Source organism: Acanthisitta chloris, unplaced genomic scaffold (genome assembly GCF_000695815.1).
Source record: "Acanthisitta chloris isolate BGI_N310 unplaced genomic scaffold, ASM69581v1 scaffold23839, whole genome shotgun sequence".
In the NCBI taxonomy this organism is placed as follows: domain Eukaryota; kingdom Metazoa; phylum Chordata; class Aves; order Passeriformes; family Acanthisittidae; genus Acanthisitta; species Acanthisitta chloris.
Window position 1 is genome coordinate 5,413 of NW_008692297.1, and position 26,293 is coordinate 31,705.

At 34.4% G+C, this 26,293-nt stretch overlaps 1 protein-coding gene across 1 annotated transcript in view; it reads left to right on the forward strand.

Moving 5' to 3' along the window:
- Nucleotides 1-2,987: 2,987 nt before the first annotated feature.
- Nucleotides 2,988-26,293, forward strand: part of SNTG2 (syntrophin, gamma 2) — a gene marked incomplete at its 5' end in the record, with an annotated part of 37,345 nt that continues 14,039 nt past the window's right edge. The window contains 3 exons of the mRNA XM_009082614.1: nt 2,988-3,104; nt 10,613-10,684; nt 14,701-14,910. Coding sequence (XP_009080862.1) covers nt 2,988-3,104; nt 10,613-10,684; nt 14,701-14,910 — 399 coding nt within the window. The remainder of the gene's footprint in view (nt 3,105-10,612; nt 10,685-14,700; nt 14,911-26,293) is intronic.

Sequence of the window (26,293 nt, forward strand, 5' to 3'; positions counted from 1 at the left end):
AGTTCCTCCGTAGTTTGCTCTCTAAAGCATGTTTTCAGTAGTAGCTGTTTGGATATAACTGAATGCAACTGATGTACAATGAAACAATTCATGTAATGTATCAAAACTTCTAGCTATTTTATTAGTTAATCACTGTATATATGAAAGGACTGTTTTGCCCTCCACCCCCTCAATATCTGTACTTTTCAAAACATGCAGTCTACCACTTGTTTTGGAAAAGACCCAAGAGAATTACCTCAGCCGTCTCAAGATGTACTTCTCTTGGCTTTCTTGATTTGGTATTGTTCTATGTGCCTCATGGTATGACACTGGTTCTTAACTTGCAGGTCAGTTGGCATCTGTTGTAGATTCTTATCCCACTTCAATTACATAAGTGTACCTGTCCATTCTGATGTATCGTACATAGAGATCTACTTGATTTTCTTTCTTCATCTCCCTCTGGAGTGTTTTGCATCATTTACTTTTCATAGATATTTAACTATAAGTACTATATACAAAGTGTAATGATTGTTTTAATAAATGTAACACATGCTAAGTTTCCAGTCATTGTAGCATCTCGATGCTTTATTGCAGTAGGAAAACAGTAAGTGCAAATAATAACTTTCATTTATCTGCTATGATTGGATTGCATTTTGCTAGCAACTTGTTTTGTCTCATAATGAGTGCCATTGCTCATTTTCTTCCTACAGGAACTTTTGAAAAGTGTATTAGAACATGTTAGAAACTTAATGATACATTGATGATGTATAGGTAGTTTTCCACGTAGTTTCAAACAGCAGTGAAAGTAATGGGACAATTTGCAGTTTTATGCCTTATGAGCACTCCTTAAAACTTCAAATGGCAGGTTTCAGTCCAAATAACAGAAAAGTTTTTATCCCAGGACCCATATAGAGAGATACAATTAAAATCTCAGTAACCCACAGATGAATCACAAATAGCTTGCTATTGAGTACCAACACTTGTTTGCTTTTCTTCCATACTGACTTTTCCTGAACTGAATTATTTTTCCATTTCTGCAGTCTAAATGACCATTAAATAAACCACTCAAAAACAAAGGTTTATGGAAAGAAAGTAATAGTGAAATAAAATTTTTAGATCTCTATTAAAAGATGCATTATTATTTTTTCAATATCTGCATAAGTTACTCAAACACTGATTATGATAAATAAAATTCTTTTATTTTACTACTTTACTTTTTAAGGACTTTGTGTCTTTATAGGGAAGTATGTATTTGGAATTCTTTCTACTTTACATTTTTTCTCCCAAATATTTTTAATTGATTTTCCTCTCTATAAACTTGTATAGTGCCCTTCCTTTTGATTTTTTAATTTAATTTTTTTGTTAAGTTCATATTTTATCCTGTTTCTTATTTTTTGGTCTTATTAAATTGATTTCTTTCTCCTCCTAATATGTCTTTTGCTTTGTCTTTTCCTCTTCCTCTTTCATATTCATTAGCACTTACTCTTCAGCTTGCTGTAACAAATTGTGTCCATTTGCAAGGCAGCAAGCATGACTTTATGAATGTAAAGGAAAATATAGTATTGTTTGTGTCCTGTAATTTGCACATCATTCTTTTTGCCTGTATTATTTGATATTACATCACTACATTGTTAAACCGAATATATAATATCATTTGTAGTAGATTCTCAACAATACTCTAGTATATTTTGGTAAAGCAATGAAGTGTCAGAACATCTTTCCTGACTGCTATAGAAACAATGTTTTGGTGAGAGTTTTTCAATTTACAGAATAGCTAATCAAGAACTGGAAGGGCTGCCGTATTATTGTGCAGTTTCTTAGATCCACTTAAAATGTTAATCTATTGGTAATTGATAAGAGACATAACTGATACATTAAATATCAACATTAGAAAATAATGTGTAAGGTTTTCATGATGTAGGGGTATACTATTCATCTATATTACTAGCTATAGCTGAATAGTATACCCTTACATCATACATACCCTTACCCTTATACTACTAATAGCTATACTATTAGATACTGCTGTGACATTTCTGCCCCTGTGTAACAAATAACACATTACTGTTCATAAATCTAGGCTTAATTGAAAATGAGCAAGCTGATCAGCAATAGTTGTACATTCAGATTGGTGAATCACTCTAGATTGAAGTACCTGTTTCAAGAGCAACATGTTTCTCTTAATGTATGCAAAACGGAGCCTAAAATGTTTTTGCTTGTTATTTTTCATGGGTAACTACATTCATGATATTGTGCTACCACACTATGGAATTATTCCATTATAAATTTGCAATTACCTGAAAAATGAAGCCTATAGTTTTATTTCCTAATTTTATGTTTTCTTAGAATTAATTTATCTGGAAAATAAAGTCATGTATTGTAATACAGTTAGAGTTGTGTAACTACTGAATTTGATATCTAACTCTACAAGAACATGAATGAGATAAAGCATATATGAAGCAATTGTATAAACTCTGAAACACAGTAAGTGTGACAAAGACTGTTAACAGTGACAAGCATAAGTCTAGAGAAAGCTGTTTGATTTCAGATCAATCTAGTGATTTGTTGAGATGCATTCTTCAGAGGTGCATGTAATGGAAATGTCAGTATGTCCAAGTTTTGACACTGTTACAGATGATGTAGGATCATGATTTTTATAAGCTGGCTGCTGAACTATTTCAGTACACGTAGATTTTCTGCTGGCTCAAGTAGGAGTCTGCTTTGACGTACATAGGTGGCTTTTGAAACAATGATTATTTCAGTTAAGATTCAGAATACCTGTACTGTAAGTTTGTCTCTTCAAGGACTTCTGACACACTGGCATGATACTGTACACTTCAAGAATATGGAAGTGATGGAAAGGCAAATGTGAAATGGATGATTCTATCTATTCTATCTTTCTGTTCTAATAAAGTCACTCTTCCTTATGGAAAGACTTCACTGATTCAGATATATCTTATGATCCACTGAAAAATAGAGCTTTAATTTTCAATTATGTTCTTTTGCAGGTCATACATATGGGATGGGTAAATGAGAGACTTGAAGGAACTGATTCATCTCAGCTCTACAAATTTAAGTTTCTGGCACTAAAGGGTTCATCCTTCTACATTTTCAGCACTCCACCGGTAAAATACCTAATATTTTTGTGACAGCATCATTGTAAATGGAAACCTGTTTCTTATGTCTGGCTTTGTTTTCCTTTATCAAGTGAAGCTGTCAGCCGAGATTTCAAAATAAGTTAAAACCATAAATGCCACTGAATTTCAATAAGCTCTAGATATTTAACCTCTTTCAAGGTCCTCTCATAATCTTACTGTACCCGGATAGTTTAAAGATTGCCTAATAGGAAGTAGGTGTTTTACTTTTGAAGTTGTCAATGCCAGGTTTTTCTTTGGTTGGTTAGGCATAATATTTCTGACTTTATTTATTCTAAGGCATTTTGTTGAGGTAATGAGTAGGTAGTTACTCTGCTTTCTTAATGACAAGATGCACCATAAAATAAACCATCCATACACTTAGTAGATACATGGCCAGGTATTGAACTGTTACAGAGAATCCAAAGCTAAGTATATAGTCCGAACAAATCTTGCTTTGATAATTTGCGTGCCTAGTGATGAGAATTCTGTTTCACAAGAGATGACTTATCTAATACTTCTCTAAAAAGTCATTTAAAATAATGAAACAGGAATTAGATGTAGAATTCTAAACTCTTTTTAAAAAGCAATGCATACTTACCACCTGGTATTGTTTAAACATTTTTTTTACATTTTTTTCCTCCAGATAATCTTTGCTTTAAACAAATCAAAAAGAACAAAATGTGAAATTAGAATGCTATTTCAGTTGTATAAGTTGCTTACAGTTTATTTCATTTGGTCAGTCTCCCAAATTTGTCAGATTATCCAAAGAAAATCTGATCCTTTATATGTGTGTATGGTGCCTGGAGCTGGGGCTGCCCCAATCCCTGTGGTTGCTCTGCTCCTGACTAGGGCACATACTGGGCCTGAGTGGGTAGGAGGTCTGTTGATAGCAGCCCATGTGGTTGTGGCTTTCATATTTGTGGCTAAAGCAGTGCTAACATGCCAATGTTTGGGCTGATGCAGACCAGTACTGCCTTTCTGTTTCTCACACTGCCCACCCAGCAAGCAACCTGGTTGTGGGTAAGAGACAGGTCAGCTGACCCAAATAGGCCAAAAGGGATATCGCATACCATAAAACATCATGCTCATCAATAAAAATGGGGATTTGGTCATCAAAAGTACTCATTGCATGAAGGCTGGACATTGGTCTGCTTGGGGTGAGCAGTGTGCAATCACCTTTGCATCAATTGATTTCTTCCTCTTTTCATCATTTCTTAAACTGTCTTTACCTTGCCTCATGAATTTTCTTAATTTTGCTGTTCCTATTGTCTCTGCCATCCCATCACAGGGGGATGGGGAGTTAGTGAGTGACTGTTTGGGTGTTTAGCTGTTGGATGAGGTCAGTCCACTGCAGGGCGATGGGATGGGACCTGGCTGGCAAGAACCCTGCCCTTCCCCTGAGGGAACTCCTGTGACACCCAGGGAGCCACCAACCCACACTGTGCCCTGACACTGGTTCTGTGTCACATGTCCCATGTGTATAGCTGGAAACACAGGTCCCCACACAAAACCATGCATAGAGATACTTGATGGTACTGCTCTTACCATAACCCCTCCTGACTTTTGCTTTACTGTGTTCATTGAAAAAAAAAAACAAAAAAAAACCCCAATTGTTCCATCACAAAAAATGCAGATGTTTTACCTTGCTTCATCTTGAGAAGATAAGAGTTTAATATGTTTTATTTCAGAGATGTTGCTATTGCTATTTGTATACGGAATCAATGCAGTATATCAGTGTATCAGTGTAGTGTGCACAGAGTAGGTAACCTGTAAGTTCTACACTTACCTTTATCTATAACATTACAACTACTTGTAAAAGTATCTAGTACAATTCCTACTATTTTTCTATTTTTTTGTGTGTAAAAGCTGATGTGAATGTAAATACAGCTGCTAACTTTCATGCGAATGAAAAACATAGTTACCCACGGAGAAAAATAAACAAAATTGTGGAAAAAGTGTGGATATTATAATATGAAAGAAATCACTATGGCAAGTAATATTCTATTTATGCACCATTCCAACAGTATCTCAGATGGTATTTCCAAAAATGTAGAAGCTCTGCCATAGAAGTAAGTATCAAGAATGGTGTGATTAACAGAGAATGGTCTTCCTGTATCCCTGAAGTGGCTTATCTAACTGAATTTAAGAAATTTACCTATTTCCTTTACAAACTGCTGTATTAGAACTGTGATGCATTTCTCAAAACTGCAAATCTGAAAAGTACCATTGAACAAATAGAAATTATTCTTATATTAGTATACAAGCAGTATTTTATTGCATTCTAATATTCCTGTCAATTTTCTGAACTTGCAATGGTTCTGAATTCAAATCCTAGAAGGCATTGACAAGAAAATATTCAAAATTGTCATCAAAGCCGAACTATTTTTTATGTCATTGAAAGTTTCTAGAAAAAAATCAAATGTTTTGGTTTTATGGAATATGGATCATATGTAGGAGAGGTTTGTACTGTTTGATTTTTCATGTCTTCCTCATAGTTCATTATGATTTTTAAATTTAAGTCTTCTAGTAGCCATAACTTTGGATCTACTGTGTTACCCTTAATTACACAACTGTCTCTTTCAACGTGATTGAATAAATAGTACTGAAGTGATTTACATGAAGGCAATCCCTGCATGTGCTGCATATAGTTTTAAGAAGAAATGCAAGAATAATATAAAAATAACAGAAACAGTTCCACCTTTCACAGAGATACAGAGAAGGGAATTTTGCATGATGTCATTAGCACATGACCAGTGCTGTTAATGTTTGAGAGTACTGCTATGTGAGTTCTAAATACTTCTATTGGTAATTTAATTTATACATGATGTCAGAGTTAAGAGGTGGCAATGAGTTGTACTTTGACCATGAATGTTTTTGGCGAACTTTCTAACACACATTTCTATTTATCTTGTTCACATATTTGCTAGGATCTGTCTGTGCTTTAGTGTGTATTTTGTACCATACAGCTTGAGCTGGTTTAGACGTCTTTACTGTTGTTATAATGCCATATCCCAGTTCATCTCGAGAATATTTCTTTATTTCTTTTCCTTTTCAATATCTTTTAATAGGTTGTTGGAGGTTTTTTAAATATTCTTGCTTCATTTTCCATGGAGGAGTGAAAAGAGCAGTGAAATGAACTACGTTTGAACTGTTTCATCTTCTCCTTAGACCTTTTTAGTATTTCTAGGCAAATCAGATGCTTCTGCTTAATTGTCAGATAATGCAGCATTCTCTGTATTCCAGTAATAAATTGGAGACACTTTGATCATTTTCCCATTAGTTTTACTCTTTAAATTTATTCAAATGTTTTTATTATTTGGGAAGTCTTTGGAGATTTCTAGAATCAGATTTGGTGTTCAGAGAAAGCCAAAGTATATGTTATGTTCCCTTTAACTTTAGTGAGTTTTGAAGTGCAATTCTCTTTGCATTTACCCCATGTGTCTATATCATGTTAAGTCAATCCTTTAGTAGTGATCTCTGAACAAGCATGAAGGTCTTTTCTGCCTATTTTATACTTGCATAACTCTCTTCTAGGGGGTAACTTTTTGAGTTTGTTGTTTACTGCATGTGTGTGTCAAAATGAGTTTAACTTTATTCTTTTCTTGCTATTTTAAATCATAACTTTTTTAAGAGGAGCCAATGATTAACACACATTTAAAGCTAAGTATATTTGGAATATCAGTCTGAACTGATGCTGTGATTACCTGATCTAGCTAAGTAAAATGAGATTTTACTAGTCTATTTTTTTCAGAACACCACTGTAATGCCTGTTTTTAAAATATGAGCGTATTGCAGAAACTCATACTAAATTTAAAAATGCTTATGCAACACTTAGCACTTTTGTAGCTCTACATACTTATTTCAGTCTCTCATTATAGACTTCAAATTGTAGCTTCAGGATGCTCTTTTTCTATTTTTGTTCACTTTTATTATCTTTTTGATCAGCTCAGTGTTTTCTGTGAGTTTACATCTATGTTATTTTACAATCTTTCTTAAAGGGTTAATATAGCCAAATATCTACAAAATGAAGTATTCAATATATAATGCATTGGGTTTGCTAAGGAGTTGGTCTACCAATAATAAAAGAAACCCCAACATTCAGCTACTGTTGGTAAATTCATATATAAAAGAAACATGAATTAAAGTAGAAGCCTAGTGAATGCTAATTGCTACTTTCATGTATTTGACACTATTTCTGACACTGTCAGAACTAAATTCATGTAAATGCAAGTATATCTCATTAAGTGATCCATTCTGAATATTCCTTTTTGAAACATTTTGTCAAATGTTTAGTAAAAAAATAATTATATTGTCATGCTAAACTTATCGCAAGAAATTGCAATTTATAGAATACCTGCAGGAACAATTTCAAGGGGAAATAATGAGAAAGACTATTTTATTGCCTAAGAAATATATTTCAGCACCTCATTTATCTTAGTTACTTATTACCCAGTTATTAAATGTGTGATGATGGATAACTTGCAATAAACTCAAACACTGTTTAAATCAAATGAAGGATATTACACTTTTCATGAACTTCTTTGATTATTTCCAGCTTTTCTCCTTAACTAGAAGTATATGATTATTTGTGATTTTTTTAAAAAGCAGTGCACTCTATAACAATAGCATTTTAAACTTAGACATGCTTGGGAAGTTCTAATAAAACTATAAACAATGTCAGGTGATTAGATTCCAGTATTCCTTTATAGTATGTGTGTTTCTCCTCCTTAAAATCCCTCTAAACATGTCATTTGTGTTCTCCTGATGACCTTGCACACAATGATATTCAGACTGCTTCACTCTTGTCTTTAAGTATGTTAGCCTTTCTCTGACATACACAGTAAAATAAAATCTTGGCTTATATAGGTGCTGGCAGTTGTCACCATCAGTAGCTGTTTTTGCTGAAAAGTCATAACAGGTTACACAGTGTCAAAGATGAAAGAGATGCACAGGATAATGGGGTGAAGCCTGAAGTATTCAGAGTGAATTTAATGGCACAGCAGTGTCACCATTGTCCATCATTGATAGCAGCAAAGAACTCCAACAGTATAAATTAATCTTCAGGAATCAAAGCAAATTATATGAGCAAATGGAAGTCCATTCATATCTCAATAGCTTTTTGCTTTTAGCCTGTGTCATTTTCACAAACAGCAGATTAAGCTGGTGCTTGTGCTTCTATATCTTGTCTAGCTACTAATAGCAAGGAAGTATACTCCTGTTGTTAACTGAGATGCAAAAGAGTCTTTCCCCTTGAGAAATTCAAGAGCATATAATGAATTAGACCCCATTCTACTCTAAACCTTATTTTTTAAGGAACAAGAATATCTCCTTTGAAGCTCAACATTAAAGGGCCAAAACATGTATTATTTACATATTTTCTTTTCAAAACAACCATCAAAGTAAAAAAATATTTTCCTGGAAATACGTTTAAGCAAAGACCTGCAGTACTTGTTCTATGGGAGCATGTTTAAACATATAATTGTTTATGAATCAGCTTTATAATTCCTCAGTTTCAGTTGTTTTAAAACTTGTGTTATTACTTGTTTGCATCAATATTTAAAAAACAAAACTCAAATAAAATATTTAATGGACCTGACTAGAAGAAAAATAGAAATGGAAATCTAAAAATAAGAAATGTATGGCTCTAAATATTGCTTCCTTTTATGAAGTGATGGGAGGACAAGTATAATACCTAAAATTGCTTTAAATTTATTTTCTAAACCAGCTAACATTAGATTTAAATTTGAAAAAACTTCTTTAAAGTAGTACTTTGAAAGTTAGGTATATGTAATGCTTCAAGCTTTAATTTATGAGAAATTACTCATAATAAAACAGAGTATGTAACATGTTTTTACATATACTAGTGCATGCATTGTATTCAAGTGATGTTTGCAATTTGATTGTTAAAATAAAAAACTGGAAAATGGAGAATCCTAGAATATGAATCCCTTTGTATCCTGAAAAGATGTGGTGCTAAAACTTCCTCTTCTAAATATCTTCAGTCCCATTTCAATCAATAGATGATTGTAATTTGATTATCTCAAAAATCTAATCTAAACCTACAGAACCTGGGGGAAGGCAAGATTATTAAGAATTAGATCAGATTGTTAAGATTATAAAGAAAACTAACACCAAGTTCACATTACTCCTCCAAAGGATTCTGAAATAACATTCAAAAACCAGTAGTCCTATCACTATGCCTGTAAGTGTTGCAGTGGTTTGGATTCTCATCATTTTATTAGAATTCTGTTTAATGGTTTAGAATTTACAAAGACCTGGAAATTGAACTTTAAAATATATTTTAAAATCCCAAAACATGTTGATCTGATGCTGAGCATCGGGGACAATACTGGTTTTTATAGGTAAACTTTGTGCTACTCTGAACACAGAGAACAGGAGTCATTATTGAATTTCATAATTTTTTTCCTAGTTAAGTTTCATTCACATAAGACAGATTTTTACAACCAAATTTTTGCTTTACTTAAATAATTTTAATTCAGTTTTTCTGCTTTTATCCTTTTGGGTGGGGGACAGGAAAAGAACAATGTTGCATCAGCCAGAGTATTTTAAACAATCCAAGTTCATTTCAGAGTCACTAAACTACTTATTTTGATATGCCAAAAGCCTCAGAGTTATAACTTGGTCAAACATGTCATATGCCTATGCATCCATTTCTGTACATTCACAAAGAACTAGGATTTTGCTCTAAAATATATTCGCAAAAAACCAGTGTATTGACCTTGCATTTTTCCTGTGTGTAAGTTCTTTTTTTTTTTTTTTGAACTGCATAGGCTAGGTACTATTTTAAAAAGAAAACAGATTATTGCATTATATCACAGGGTAGAATTTTGGTAAAAACTTCAAATCTCATTCTAACAGTAAAATTCTAATAGCCTGTCATGTCAACAGGATTAAGCAACGAAATCAAAAGAAAACAAAAAATAGATCTTTTCATATTCATTATTAAGCCCACAGTTGCTATTATTCTGAATTTCAAATACTGCAGTCACACAGTCCTTTTCAGTTTTTAGAATAAATATTAAAATATTGGCACCCTAGTGCATGTAAGCTCAAACCTGAGTTTAGGAACACATCTTGGTCTGTTGGTTGTAAGATTTTCTTAATAGTCTGACATGAAGCTGAATGACTGTGTTTGAGACTCTGAATTCTCTGTGTTAGTATATTGAGAAAGAAATGCTTTTGTAACTACCACAGAAATTACAAAGAGATTTCCATCATACTTGGGGGAAAAAATCAGTGAAATTATTTAATACTTTTTAGTTGTCATTTAATTACGTTTTAATGTTTTAATTATGTTCTGTAAAAATTGAATGCTGTTCAACAATCTTCTTAAATGCTGGATATCAAATATAGTGATGTGCCGATATTTAGAGCATCCCGTAAAATAATGTTGTGTGAAATCTTTTTTCTTTTTTCATCTGTACATGGTTTTCGAATAAAGAATGTGTTGATAATATTTTCTTTTGATATTATAGGTAAGCACACTAGACTGGGTACGAGCTGAAAAAATCTATAACCTCTGTGAGGTTCTATTTAAAATTCACAAGGTAGGTTTCTTACTGATTGCAGTGGTATTATTCATTAAAGAAAGCTTGCCTTTTCCTATTGATGATGAGCTCAAGTTAATCTTAACCAGGAGTATCTAGTGTTCAAATAGTTCATCTGTTGTTATAAAAAACTATTTGCAATCACTAGTACATTAGCTGTGCAACTGTAAGCGAATGTGGAAAATGGATTAAGCTCTGAATGAGCAAGTTATTAAAATGCTTTCATATTGAAGAAAGTTTTCAATATTAGAGCTGGTTGTATGAAGACACACAGAGCTAAGCATAATGATTTTGCTCTTCTCCTAGTGGGTCAGATTTGTAATGAATCATGATGAAAAATGCTCTTGCTGAAATTCTTGTTCTATATAAAAATACTTGTACTTAATTTCGGTAATTAAAAATATAAAATAATGTCCTTGTTATATCGTGTGTAATTTGAAAGTATTATAGTAGGTTTTACCTTACAAAAGGCAACATGGTGGATTTGTTTCCCCTATAATTAATTTTCTTCTCCCAAGTGGACACAGTTATGTTTTCTGCTTAGCTTGTCTCAAGCAAGGATTTGGGGCAAAGCCTTAGCACTCTGTTTAAATAACTGAGTTATAGAATACATTCTTCAATAAATTGCATCAGGTAGATAAATTTTGTTCTCTACCAGCTAATCAAAAACTGCTTTGCGTGTAAGATAAGGGTAGATGAGAACCTATTTGTCCAGAAGAGTAAAAACAAATGTATTTTCAGGAAAAAAATATTAAAATCCATCTTGGAGATAAAATACTGTTTCACTGAAACATTACATATCAGCTGCAGTTCTACTGCGGAAAAGGAAGGTTGGTGTTCTGTTACCTGTATAGATCCCAACTTGACTTGAAGTGAAGGAGAAGTGCTTAAGGTTTTTAGCTTGGTTGTAGTGGAGTTTTTTATTTTGTTTTGTGGTTTGTGTTTTGGGTTGGTTTTTGGTTTAGTTTTTTTGTTTGTTAATTTGTTTGTTTTCCTGATGCAACACAGTTATTCAGGACATGGGAAGGAAGGGTTTTGGCCAGTGCCATACCAGGAAAGCAGCAGTCCTGGAGTTCAGGACTAGAGCTCAACTCCAGAGTGCAAGATGCAGGAGCACAGCCATGTTCTTGTAGACATGGCATTATTTTAGTGTGCCCATGTCTCCAGTTGGGTACATGTGGGCAACTTCAGGTCCTTGACCATCAGTGAGACACCAACAAAAAGCAGAGGTTCTGTCCCAGATAATTTATTTGGTCTCTTAAATATTTTTTTCAAAATTTACTATTTCCTGATAAATAAGTCGGGCACCAATGAAATATATACTCATTACGACTTTTCCAAAGATTTGCCTGTCATTTTGGTTTTGGTTTTATTTTTCCCTTGAAATGTTACTGCTGAAACTCGGTCCTTCCTTGAATATTATGGTAATTTCAAGGATATTCTGTCCTTAAAGCAACTTCTGTGGTACTTTTTCATTAAGGAAAAGAAGTGAGGAAATAAACTACCCGAGATTCAACTCTTTAATGTTCTTGACATTTTAATAAATGAATGCTTAATTGCCAGTCTTCATGAATATGTTAGCTAAAGTGCAAAAGCTCAAATTCAACTCTTTAACCTCTTTTCTGTTGATTCTTTAGTATAAATGACAATGAGGCAAACTGAGCAAATCCAGAAAGATAAGAAAAAAATCTGAAGAGATTAAGGTTTCTGCATTCTGCCATTTGGGGAGGGTGTTCCTAAGGATTTTCAGAAGCTGGTTAGAACCAGTGCAAAACTGTGGTGAAGTATGCTATTGTATCTTCCAAAGAAAGATGGATTTTAAGGAGAGGTGCTCTTATTACATACGTAATTGTAAACATCTGATCTATGTTTATTATGATACAAGAGTTAAGCATGGAAAATAAGAATCCAATATGGAATTTTCATTTTAAAATGAAATGTTTGATATATTTTAGATTTGTGTGTATATTCATATGTATACACACTTGCATAGATAAACATACATATGCAAATATGTGAATTAAAATTCATATATATGTAACATGCACTTGCATATTCATGAACATTTGGTAGTAACAAACAGATGATTGAAAATGTAATATCTTTTATCATGTGTGTTTATTCCTGTACCTTGCCTCATAATCCATCTTTATTGGAACTGTTACTGTAAGCCTCTGTCTTTCAGGGGCAAGAATATTAGACACATTTTTAAAAGCCACCTGTCTTAAAAGGATTTTATTTTCTTTTATTGCTTGGTATTTTCACATACAAAGTAAAAAAAGGTTAATAGAGTAGCCTACAAGCCAGGATATGCAGCACTGGGTCTTGAAGCAGATGTAGATGTAATACCTGTCACTGCTGAACACCAGATCATACACAGGTATTTTGTTCAATTTCCTTTTCAACATTCCAAGAATGTCATAAAATAATTCTGAACTTCCTCAAGTCTGTTCTTCCCTCACTTAGTTACAGGGCTGGTTTTGAAAACAAAGTGCTGTGTACCCTGGTGGCATTATGTGCTGCTCCCAAGGTGCCCCACAAAACAACTGTAGCTTAACGAGCAAATTGCACAATGTTGCATGTGCCAGATTTGCATTATTCTGTAATTCACCAGCACATGCAAAATTTTATGTTCCCATCTGAGCATTTTGATCCTGTTTATGAATAAGGTAACAGTACACAGAGGAGAGTATGCTAGTAGAGCATTTGTTTCCTCTGCATTTCTTTGGTAAAAAGTGGACTTTCACTGGTGCCTTATGAGGGCACTTGTTTGTGCATCTAAAACAGGAGGGCACAAGATCCTGAACATTAATTTTACATTTACTGGAATATTTTACATTGCATTTGGATGCTTAAATTCCAGTTGTTTGTTTTCATGTGCATGGCATTTCAACTATAGCCTCAATAGGCTATTAGGGACTACTAGAGAGGTTCTGGAAAACTAATTATACATCTCATTCTGACTGTGAGATTCTAGGACTTGGGTACCACTACAAACCTTGCATGCTAATCTTTTCAAAGCAACCTAAATCCAGTCAAACATGACTGCTCCTACCTCAGATCTGCTTGTCTAAAGTCAGGTCTCCCAAAACTAAGCTGGAGTGCTAGAGAAAGAAAATTCTGTTTGTAAGTGACTTTAGTGAACAATAACATTCTTATTGCTGGTTATTTTGTTCTTTCTGTCTTTTCTGACCCATGATGTCATAGAGAATTGGAGATAGGAAAGGACCCTATCTGTTGAATGGAAATTTGAAAATATGTATAATTTGGAAATTCAGTCACTGAAAGTACTTAGATGTATAAATAGTAGCTTTTTATTTTGTTTTCTTTTTCTCTATATTTATGCTAGGTAATGAACCCTTGAAAGTTTAGGGAAGTTTCTTCTTTGAATTTGTTTTCATTTACAAAGCATTGTGTTACAGGGATGTTTTTTATTAGCAAAGATTAATGTGAAGTTTCTCTTCCTTATCTTGAAGATGAAGGCAGAATCTCACTTTATTAGCCTTGTGGTTAAAGAAAAGCATTGACAGCTGTCAGGACATTTGAAAGCTCATGGTGTCATTTCCAGAATTAGCCCTCTGGGGGCTTGATAAATTACTACACGCCTTGGGGTTGAGCGTGTTGGAACCCAATTAGAATGGAGTAGTTATAGTTTCTGTAGAGCTGGTACACAGCTCTTGGATTGTATTCAGACAATTCCAGGTTTTCCATCCTTTTCACTGTAAATAATATATTGCTGCAAACTCATTTTATTGTGTAAGTATTACTTAGGTGTTTTGACAGTATTTTGGGACTGGAGAAGTAGCTTGGATTACATGATACAGGGTAAGATGAATAAGAAGCAAAGAGAGAAGTTGTCTTTGACATTATTACTTAACCCTCAGAAGATTTCTTTGAGGTAATTATTGACATAGTGCCATAACGTATCCAAGTTCTCATCACTTACAGAAGACAGTGTTATTTCAACTGTTTGCTTTTGCTAGATAAAGAATCACATACTGAAACATGTCTTTCAGCTCTGGCTTGCTGATGATTGCTGGCTACAAGCAAACTTGTATTTAGGTATTCATCAGGACTTTGATCTTGAAGACCAGAGGCCATATTGTTTCAGTGTTATGGTTGGACATGGCAAGAGTCATTATTTCAATGTAGAGCTGGGCAGTGAATTGGCAGTGTGGGAGAAGTCATTTCAAAGAGCGATTTTCTTGGAAGTTCAAAGAACAGGGGTAAGTAATGAATGATTTAAATCCTGGATCCATTTCATCAGTAAAATAAGTATAACAAATATTTAGATTATTTGCGTGTTTAATAATTGCATCAGATGGATGTGCTCCACAGCTAAGGATCTGACTACATTTTATGACACTGAAAGTTTCATCATATCAAAATTTGTTTGAAAATGACTTTGTAGTAACAGTCAGTAAGCATGTTATGACAGTTTGAAAATTATAAGTAGTAATGGGTAAGTTGATGTTGATTATAACAAATTAGAAATTAATATATTTTACCACTGGAAAATTCTCTGGAATTTAGTCCACCTTGAACATTTTCTTCCAGAAAACTTATTTTCCTCTCATGTAATATAAATATGTTTTACATAACAGTTTGTGAATTGGGATTGTCCTTGTTATCATTGGAAGAGTTGAAGACTCAGCATAAAACTGAAATTCTCAAAATTAAACAGGAGATGATCACTTTCTACTGGCTAGTAAATGTAGATCCATAGCCTAAGTGAACTGGACCGGTGGCACGGGAGTGTATGGATTGAGACTACAGGTCTTCTTTAATTAAAAACATATTTATACAGTTTAGCACAAATGCAAACTTGATTTTGTGTACTCAGGTTGGTAGGCACCTCCTAAAGATGTTTGCAGCTGTGAGAACGCTGGATCACAGCATTGCATTAGCACAACTTGCAAGGAACAAGAGTCCTGGCACAGATGTTGAATTGGCTCATCTGTATTTCCAAATATCTGGAATTCTAACAAGGTTTCTGGGTTCTAGCAAGGTGCTTGCTTAGAAACCTTCCATTTATCTCTTCAGACTGACAAAGATTTTGTAATGGTGATGCTCTTGCTCCCCCACTTCTGAGAAGGAAAGCAGTTCTTCAGGAAAAGACTGATTCTTCCTGAAAATTGCTGGGCATCAGGGAGGGATTAATAGTGCATACTGAGTATGCATTAAGTATTTGTTCACATGAACTCTTCAAGAAATTATGATGCAACTGTTTGACCAACCATTCAATTCTCCTATATATTACCCATATAAAAAGCAGACAGCATATAATTAAAATAAAGTATAACAAAGGTAGAGATTAGCTGGTTCTGTATCTGGTTAGATTTCTGAATTATTTATTGTTAAATTTCAAAGCTTGTTATTCTTTTACGTCCTCGCAATCTTAAAATTAAGGATTCTTTGCTTGTGGAATGATCTTCTGTCATTTGAATCCAACAATCCTCTAGACTCATTTCATACAAAAGACATTAATCTTTCTTGCAGCTGTGGTTTAACCTATCTGAAATCTCCAGGTGCAGCATTCAAATAAAATCCTGATTACAGTGCTTAAGTCTCCATATGTGTGTTGCCATATCTTAATTTTCTCTCACACAGTTGGATACATTCAAGCTCACTGTAAACCACTATGTCAGTAGGGTGCAGAGTGCTACAGTCACTTCCAATAGTGAAAAGTCTTTTCTTCTTTCAAAACATAAATGCTACTGTGAATGCATTTCTTTTCAGAAGGATGCCAAGGGAGGCATGAATGAGGTGGATCTTATTATTACATAGATTATTTCAAGCCATAGAAAAAGAACTGGCATTTCAGTATCCAGAAAATTGGAGGTTGTCACCAGTATGTTAGATTGTCCATAAAAGTTCTTTCTTTTAGAGAATTTTGGAAATCATTTTTTATTCATAAAAATTTGGGCAATATTAATGTCAGGTGTTGGATTACATTGTGTCATTTCAGCCATTCTTATTTAAATGTGGCTTGGTTCTGCTTACTGTTGAGTGTCATTACAATCTTGTCTATGACAGGGTTGTTAACCTCATACTGTACATATCCTTTGTATTTGGTGTTTCTGTAATAAGAGCTGTATTTCTGAGGAGATCCTGTCTTTACACAGTTTATGAAAAGCAATGTTAAGGTTTAGTGGTCCTTTAGAATTTTATTGGCCCATGTTGTGTGATTTTTTTATACATTTCTACTGAAAATGGCAGCAACAATAAACGACAGAAAGAATGCAATAAAGCAGGAAGAAACCCCCCTCACAGTACTGTTCCCCTTTCAGCTATCTTAAAGTTCTATTTCAAGCTGCACATGCTTACAAAAAAGAGTTTACCAAGAAACTGTGAAATTCAGTGGCCCTGATGAATGGAATCTCTTTACCAGCAATGATAGCAAGCAAACAAATGTTAAATCCATGTACTAAAATATATGTATTTTTCCCTAGAAAAGCTGTTGTAGTTGCTGATGGCATAACTTGGACAGATGGGAGCAATAAAAATGCAATAGAAGTAAGGCAGGAAGGCAGCTGAAAGGGGGAAGAAATGCTCTTAAAAAGTATTTCCATGAGGCAGGTAATAAAAGCCAGCATTGCAATGGAGGAAGATAGGCAGTGACATCCTCTCAATCATAAATTGAAGTTAAATCATCTCTCACAAATCCCAGCAAGCCTGTTTGTCTCACCTGGAACATCATAAACAGTGCAAGACCGATAAATAATGCCCAGATAAAGTGATTTTTTTGTTGTTGTTGTCCTTTTTGGGGTTTTTTTAAGTTTTTTACGGTGTAGACAATCTTCAAAAATAAAAGGATAACACGTTTCCCAGAGCTCTTACTAATTCTTTGACCATTCACGTTGGTCTTGTCAGTACTATGGGATTTTATTCAATGTTTTTTCAATGTTGTCTTTCTTAAATTGCTTAATAAGTATTCTTCCCTTGCCTCAGACTATTCTTTCCAAAGGAAATTATATTGACTCATCTGAATCTTGACTATGGTTGTTAAATTAATGCAGAAACATCTCAAAGGGATGATTTGGATCAGTTCTGTTCAACAGGAGGGTGGAGGAGGATATTGGAATAGTATATGGTAGTGGAGAGGGGGAAGAGTGACAGCGATAAATTTCACTGTCAGCTGCAGAAAAATTGGACTAACGGTTTTAACATCTTGAACTCTTATATATTTAAGCTTTGTTACATGTCTGGCAGAAGACAGAGAAGAGGAATCTGCTTCGCAATTGGGAGAACTCTCAGGAGGCTGAAAAAATATGTGGGGGGGAAAGTCATCTACCATGGTGTCTCTAAAATACTTGCAGTTGATATATAGTGATGAGACACTGATACATACTCTCCTCACTAGCAATTCTAACACAAAAGAAAGTTATCCCTTCATGCTTCCAGCTGTGATGCAGATGCTGCAAGCTCTTTCCAGTCCTCATACAGCTGAATAGCATAATGTCATGAAACCATTTCCTTTGCTTGGACAAAAAATCTTGTTTAAAATTAGTTGCTCCAAAAATTAAAAGAAGTCAGATGTTGGGTTCCACTCAGTTATAACAAAGATTTTGCTGCCTGGTTGTTTTCTGTGCTTAAAGCTAAGTACTTCTAGTGAACTTCTTTTCATATTTTTTCTGTGATTCAATGACTGATCTTGCCAAACCACCCTGGAAAAAAAATTTGTAATTTATATTTGTTGAAGTCAAGGATATGAATGTATTGTGCTAAGAGCAATATTAGCAGTAAAATTCATGTTCCTGGAATGACACAGATTCCTCATGTGAAGAATATGCATTACAAATAAAATGAAACAAAACAAAATGAAATAAAACTTAATGAATGTTATCAAATATTTCACTTAACATTATTGGAAATCCAAAAATATTTTATAATAAGCATAAATGTGCAACATATTATCCCATGTTTTCCCTCTTTATAATTCAGTTAACATGAATTCCACATTCTATGGATGTTCTATGCATTTTTAATATTTCCTTATTTTCCTAAGAGTTAGCAACATACCATTCCCTATAGTAAGATTCTTGATGCTGAACATGTAATCCAGACTGGATCACTGTGGCTCAGAATTGCTTGTAGATTATGTCTGTTCCTGGATAAATGTAAAAATAATTATTGGGAATAATTATGCATGCACACCTGGAGCTTTGTTTCTATAGGATTCCTATATGAAACTTTCAGTTCTTTTTCTACAAATATTGTGCTGCTAAAACACCATGATAAAAATTTCTAAAGAATGAAATAGTAGATAAGTGCAATTAATAATTTTGTTCTGTTTTGTAAGCAAAAATTAGTTCTTTTTACATGTTAGTCAGTCCAGCCAATCTCTGTTTTTATCTGTGGGCTTGTCTTCCACACTTAAAAAAGATGACAGGCATGAGAGTGACATACCTTACAGTGTGCTTAATTCGCCATCTTCCTATTCCAGACTTTAACATTTCCCTCTATACACTGTCTGTTCTTCAAGCTGATCTATAGAAAATATCTGAGGAATCTACAACCATGTTATTGATCATTAAAGCAAAACAAGCAAACACAAAGCATCACATAATTATTTTGAAGAAGTGGTTTACACAATCACCTTTCCTTGGCTTTGTATTTCTTTCCCTTTTTCCTTTATGGACTATCTCTGATTAAATGTCTGGTGCTGGCTTCTTTTTGATATCCTCTATTCTATTAATCATTTTCATTTCCTTGTAGTATCTTGTCAAAGATTTTGCCAGTTCATCAGTTTTAATTAATTTCTCTCCTATTCATAATATTTTCATCTGCAAAAGATGAAGTTGCTTTCCATGAAATATACATTGTTTATTGTACAAATCCTTTAAGAATCCATACTGTTGACAGGTTTTGATTTTCACCTCTTGTTTTTCTAGTGAAGATTTATTGTTTTAAAGTTTTCTTTATGAAACTTGTTTGTGTAATGCTTCCCTCTCATCTCTTCTTCGCAGTTCAGAAAATAATCTATGCAGCCTTCTGATTCAGACAGTTGTTTACTGTTTTCTCTGGACTGTTACTTGATTTTAGATGCACATTTCTGATAAAAAGTCTCTGAAAGGGTTTGCTAGAACTGATTCAAAGCATACAGAAGTGAATAAGTTCTTTCCTACAGATTTCAGCAGCCTTCCAAAGAAACCAGTATTTTTTCTCATGATTTCCTTTTAAAAGCATTCAGTTGACTATATTGCATAAAATTTCAGTATTAGTAGTGGCTGCATGCATACGTGCTACTTCCTAACCAGCCATAAGCAATAATTGGTTTATAACATGAAAAGTAATATTTATATGTGAAATCACCTACTTGCTTCTATGGTGTGTAAAATCACATAACAATGAAAGATAAAAATAAAAAACTGTGCAAAAATGCAATGAAATTTTAAAACCCCATGTTTCACCAAATTAAATGGATAAAGAACAGCCCCAGAAAGAGCCAAAATTAATTTTTTTATTTAGTCATTTACTCTTTGTCCACTGGAGATCGTGATAAATTTCTCATGATTTCAAAATTAGGAGCCAGATGGAGGAAATTCTTTATATAAAAGTTCAAATGGCTTCTAAACAATTCTTTTGCTACTGAACTTCAATGCATATTTTAGCAATGTACCTTTATATATGCTTAAAGTAGAGTGTTCAATAAGCCACTAAGAATGTGAATAGTGATGCATGCTGGTCAGGGATGTGTACTGCTTGCTCTCCCACTGTATGGCAGCCAAGCTGCATGGAAGTGTGGACTTAACCCCTTCTGAAACTGTTTATTTAACTATGAAAGGTACAAGTTCAATTCAAAATCTTGGACTTAGAGGAAACTGAAGGGTTTCTGATATTGAGATCCAGGCAGCCAAAAGGAAGTTCAGTTCCTAGATATCCTTCCTGGAACATTGCACAAAATGTTTTCTAGTCATTCTTCAGTGGCATTTTGAATTGATGTTACTCAAGTTAGATGTAACCAGAATAGATCTTAGAGACTCTGTCCCCACTGGGACTTGATCAGAGATTAGCTATCTTTCCACCTACCTTTTGAGCACAGCTTACCTAGCTCATCTCACTACCTGATTTCTGAGATGCTCAGAACACTTTGGCTGTCTCAGTAACTCTGCCATCAAAACAAACACACTCAATGTTTCCAGGCATCTTTGGGAATTAAAAGGTCCTTGAGAATCATCCTCTGAGACTGAACAGACATAGTCCAATTAAATAAACAAAATCTTAAGGAATTAGTAGCCTGAATAAGAAGTAATTATAATTTCTAGCTTACAAATGTATTAATTCTTCATGATGAACTGAGAGTATGAGTTAAACAGAATTGGCTGATCACAGTGTAAGCCTTGTGAGCTGCAAATAATATGTTTAAAATGCAAAAATATTAAATACAATTGTCAATACTATATTATTTTATTATTCTGTGATGATTACAAAGCATGTATGAAACAGAGTTATACACTGGAGTCCATTTAAGAATGGAAATGCCACCATATGCTAATTTCAGAACTAATTTCTGAAACAAACATATCATAGAATCACAGAATTTAAGGGTTGGATTGGACCTTACAGATCATCTAGTCCCAACCCTCCCTGCCATGGGCAGGGACACCTCCTCACTAGATCACGTTGAACAAGGCCTCATCCAGCCTGGTCTTGAACACCGACAGGGTCAGGGCAGCCACCACATCCCTGGGCAGCCTGTTCCAGTGTCTCACCACCCTTATAGTAAAAACCTTTTATTAATATCTAGCCTAAACTTCCCCTCCTTCAGTATGAATCCATTACCCCTTGTCCTATCATTGCAGCTCCTAACAAGGAGTCCCTCTCCGGCTCCCTTGTAGGCCCTTCAGATATTGAGAAGTTGCTGTAAGATTTCCACACAGTCTTCTCTTCTCCAGGCTGAACAGCCCCAAGTTCCTCAGCCTGTCTTCATAGGGGAGGTGCACCCATCTTCTTATCAACTTCATGGCCTCCTCTGGACTTGCTCTAAGTGTTCACTGTCCTTCTTATGTTGAGGACACCAGAACTGCACACAGTATTCCAGGTGGGATCTCGCAGAGTAGAGGGGGAGAGTCACCTCTTTTGACCTGCTGGCCACATTCCTTTTGATGTAGCCCAGGGTTCATTGACTTTCTGGGATGCTAGTGCACACTGCTGGCTCATGGTGAGCTTCTCATCCACTGTCACTCCCAAGTCTTTCTCCTCACTGCTGGTTTCAGTTACTTCCCCACCCAACCTGTAGGTGTGCCTGGGATTGCCATGACCCAAATATAGGACTTTGCACTTCGTTTTGTTAAACTTCATGAGGTTTGCATTGGCCCACCTCTCCAGCCTGTCAAGGTCCCTCTGGATGACATCCCTTCCCTCCAGTGTGTCAACTGCCCCAGGTAATATCCTCCTTACATTCAGGTGAGATTAAATAGCGTTTAGATTAAGTTAGATTTATGCAGTCATTAGAAGATACTCACCAGTTTGTTACAAGAAGCACTCAGCTTAATTACACAGATAAGTTCTAGATGGTTTTCATTACGTACAGAAAGCTTATTACAATTCCAATTTAACAGGCCATCTTTAGAATTGCTGTCAGATTCTAATTAATTTCCACACTGATGCAAAAAAACGCCATTCTCTAATACAAATAAAGGTGCTGAGACATATACGGATTAAGTGTAAATGCATTTGCAATAATTACTAATAATTGGATAGTTCAGAAAACAGATGAAAATCAATGCCCCATTATAATTTTCTAAAACACAAGAGAATATACCAATTTACAAGGTTGTTGAACTCATTTTTGTTTGTTTATTTTGCATTTTAAACATGATTAATATAAAATGTTGACCATTATTTCTAAAAATAGTAGTATATTCTTAAAATTATAAATTGTTTACATTGAATGCGTAAATCAAAATGATTATATATAATATTTCATACATCATGTTTTGCTATTATTTTCCAGAGGATTTTAGAGATTTGAATAAGGATTGAATAAGAGAGATAGAGAGGGGACTTTTTCAAGGGCACATAGTGCTAGAACAAGGGGGAATTAAACTGAAAGAGGTCAGGTTTAGATTACATGCTAGGAAGAAATTCTGTTCTGCGAGGGTGGTAAAGCACTGGAACGTGTTGCCCAGAGAAGTTGTAGATGCCTCATCCTTGAAGGTGTTCAAGGTCACCCTAGGTGGGGCAACAGGTACTGTTTTTAGTAAAACAAGGTTCTCATGAACTCTGTTATTTTGCATGTAAAAGGGATGAGTTGTCTCTGGAAAACAGTATTCCGAAAATGTATTCATTGGATTAAAAACAAAATGTTAATTTATTTTTAATGTAAATGCTCCCTTTTCTAAGCAATGCCAACATTCCATTAAGATTTTAGCACTTCTTATACTGATGGCATATTATTTCCAGAGGCATAGCACATATTTTAGCTTAAAGTGAATAAGTGAATACAGTGTGCAGTATGTGTACTGTATGGATATAGATATGGATATGGTTCTTGCTTAAATGCTTTGCTATCTGGTTATAATTTATTTTTCCAAAGTGTGTGTTGTATTCTATATCATGAGTATAGTGAGAAGTAGTATCTGTGTTCCCACTTATATGTAATAAACATTTCCAGCCCATCTTAGAGCAAATGTATGTGTATATTTATGAAGTAGTTAACAGAGTAGCAGGGGAAATGTGCAGTTCAGACAGTAAAGTATAATGGTATTGCATACTTTCCCATTGCTTTTTGGAAAATATACAAGCAAAATCATGTACATGCCAAATTTGTATTCATTTAGAATGGAAGATCAGTAGTATTTCTGTGTTTTGGCTGATCAAAAACATTAAAATTCCTGCTCAACAGAATATAGATTAGTCCAAAATAAATTAGTATGTAGCGTATGAATGCTGTGGTTAAAGAAAAATGAGGTTTTTCTTCAATAATAATTAACTGCAATGTAGCCAGATGAATTTTTGAAACCGTAAACCTGATGAGGAACAACAGCACTAGAGTTATAAAAGTAATATCCTTCAAAATGAATGTACACTGTCATTTTTCTGTGTTGAACTTAGATGAGCAGCATTGCTGAGTCTCATTTGTTCCCTAGAAACCTTATTTGCCAGGAAATCTTAGGAAAAGCAATACTGACTGAAAAGGCTTGTAGCTGACTGCCCTGATTCTTTAAAAATTATATTAAATGGTAATTTTTTACTAAGATTCTTTGTTGTTAATCTCAGAATGTGACATCTCAACTGACAGGCATCATTAGCAATTGCAGTTTTAAAGAATTTTACTGAAAAACATAGGCAAGTAGAACCCCTATTTCCTGAACAGAATGCAATCCCACATCAGAGTAACAGTAAAGACTGTGTCTTCAAAAAGAATCCAGAGATACTACATTGGACACCTCTGGCAGAACTTGGACAAATTTAGACCCTCCAGCTAAAGCATTGCAACAAATTCATATTCCAGCAACCACAAAAGTCCATTGCATACCCAGATTTATTTAGAAGCATTTGGACTTCCAGTTCCAGAAGAAGCCAAATGTACTTATGGCTTTGGCCTCCCTGACAGACCCACATGTGTGTGGTCTCTGACTTGGTGGGCATGTTTGCTTCCTTCTGCCTTCACACTACGGCTTAATGTGGATGAGGACCCCTACACATAGCAGAAAACTGAAGAAGAGGATGTTTCTCATTCTCCTTGCCTTTCCTTCCCATATTTGTAAAGTCTCTTCTCATTGTTAGACAGAATGCTTCATTTGTCTTTGAGAGTACCAAAGCAAACTGTCCTTTGTCCTGACCTGCTTATAAAATTGATGAAAGATAAGCATGAAATAAGCTATTCCCTTTTTTTCCCTTCTATTAAGAGGTAATTAACCCACACCTTCCATGTTAATTAACTTCCACAGATTCCAAGATGTGTTCATAGTCCTGGAAGACTTGATAGCAATCACAATGAAAAGTATCAAGTTACTCAAGCCTCATAGTATTAATTCATTGTAGAATCAAATTGGGATGGGAGTGTCGAGTTTTGTAGGTGAGAGTGAGAGGCACAGAGGATAAAATCACAGAATAACAATCATTTAGGTTGGAAAACACCTCTGAGATCATCAAGTCCAAGCTTTGTCTGATCACCACCTTGTCAACTACACCATGGCAGTAAGTGCCACTTCCAGTCATTTTTTGAACACCAAACATATAAAACCTGGATTATTTCAGGGAAATCCCTAAATTCGTGGTAAAGAGATTGAGTGTATATGTGTAGTCACCATTTACTTATCTGCTGCAGTATGAGGCCTGTTCTTTTCCTCTATTTCATTTAAACTGTGACTTCTCAAGCCGGCTAATATGAGGGGTTTTTTTGCAAAATTCACATAAAGACAGCTAAGCCTAGGATTCTGATGTTAAACTTCAATGTAAACAATTGCAGATACCAAGGGTGATCACACAACTGCAAATGTATTGGAAGTCCAAAGGCAAAAATGGAAAAGGACAGTGTTGTGTCCTAGTGTTAATGAGTAGAGACCGGGTTCCTTATCACAGAGCTGTATGAAAACCTGATCAGATTCACTGAGGAAATTCCATAAGGAAGATGTTAAATTTGTATAGCAAAATGCAAACTAATTCTATTTTAAAGAAAGTGCTATAAGTGTGTTTTGTAAGTATAAAACAGATATCTATTTGTAATGTTTATCACAGTGAAAATGCAGCGTATTCTATTTGTCTCTAGTATTTGTGAATAATTTCCAAACCGGTTCCATGGTTTGCCAATATTGAGTATTTGTAAAGTACTCCAGGCTAATTATTTGTGCATAGTTCATCCACCATTTGTGACTGAGCAATTAGATGCTTACCCATTGGGGGAATCTAATTTAATACATTTTAAAAACTGCTTTGCTGAGTCAGAGCTCAGTTAGTATAACCTTTTTAATTGGAAAATAATGGAGAATAAGTTATGACTGGTGCTTAATGCCACCTTATAATTAATGAATAAAATGTAGGGATATGTAAATGTCATTGTAATTGAATATCAATCACTGAAATCTTTTTAAAAGCCAAATAATATGATCTATGAACACCAACCAGCAAAATAATTTATTCAGAAACATTATACATCTCCATCATTGTGGCAATGATTATAATGCTAATCTGTACTAATAAATTAATTTCACTGCCAGCCCTTTCAAAATCCTTTATAAAATGTCATGACTGTAACTCAGAAATGCTTGTTTTAGTATAACTCTAAGTATTTTTATTAATATTGGAACGAGGAAACCTTTATGATCATGCAGAATTTTTAGATTATGCTACAAGTCTTTAAAATACAATTAAAATGTAAATTTTCAACTAAAGCAAGTTTATTAATGCTTTCAAGCTTCTCTTGGCCATTCTTGTGCTAAAAATAATTTTTGCAATTTAAAGAAACTATCCAGATACAAAACTTTAATGTAAACAAATGTCTAAGCATAAGGCAACATTGATGTTTATGAAGTATCAGTGAGAGTAAAGTAATGCTCCCTTGGAGGAAACAAAAAAAATAAACATTTAATAAGGCACAATGGTATAATCTTAAAAATGTCTAGTCAGGTGAGGCAAGGAAAGCCTCAAGGCAGGGCCTGA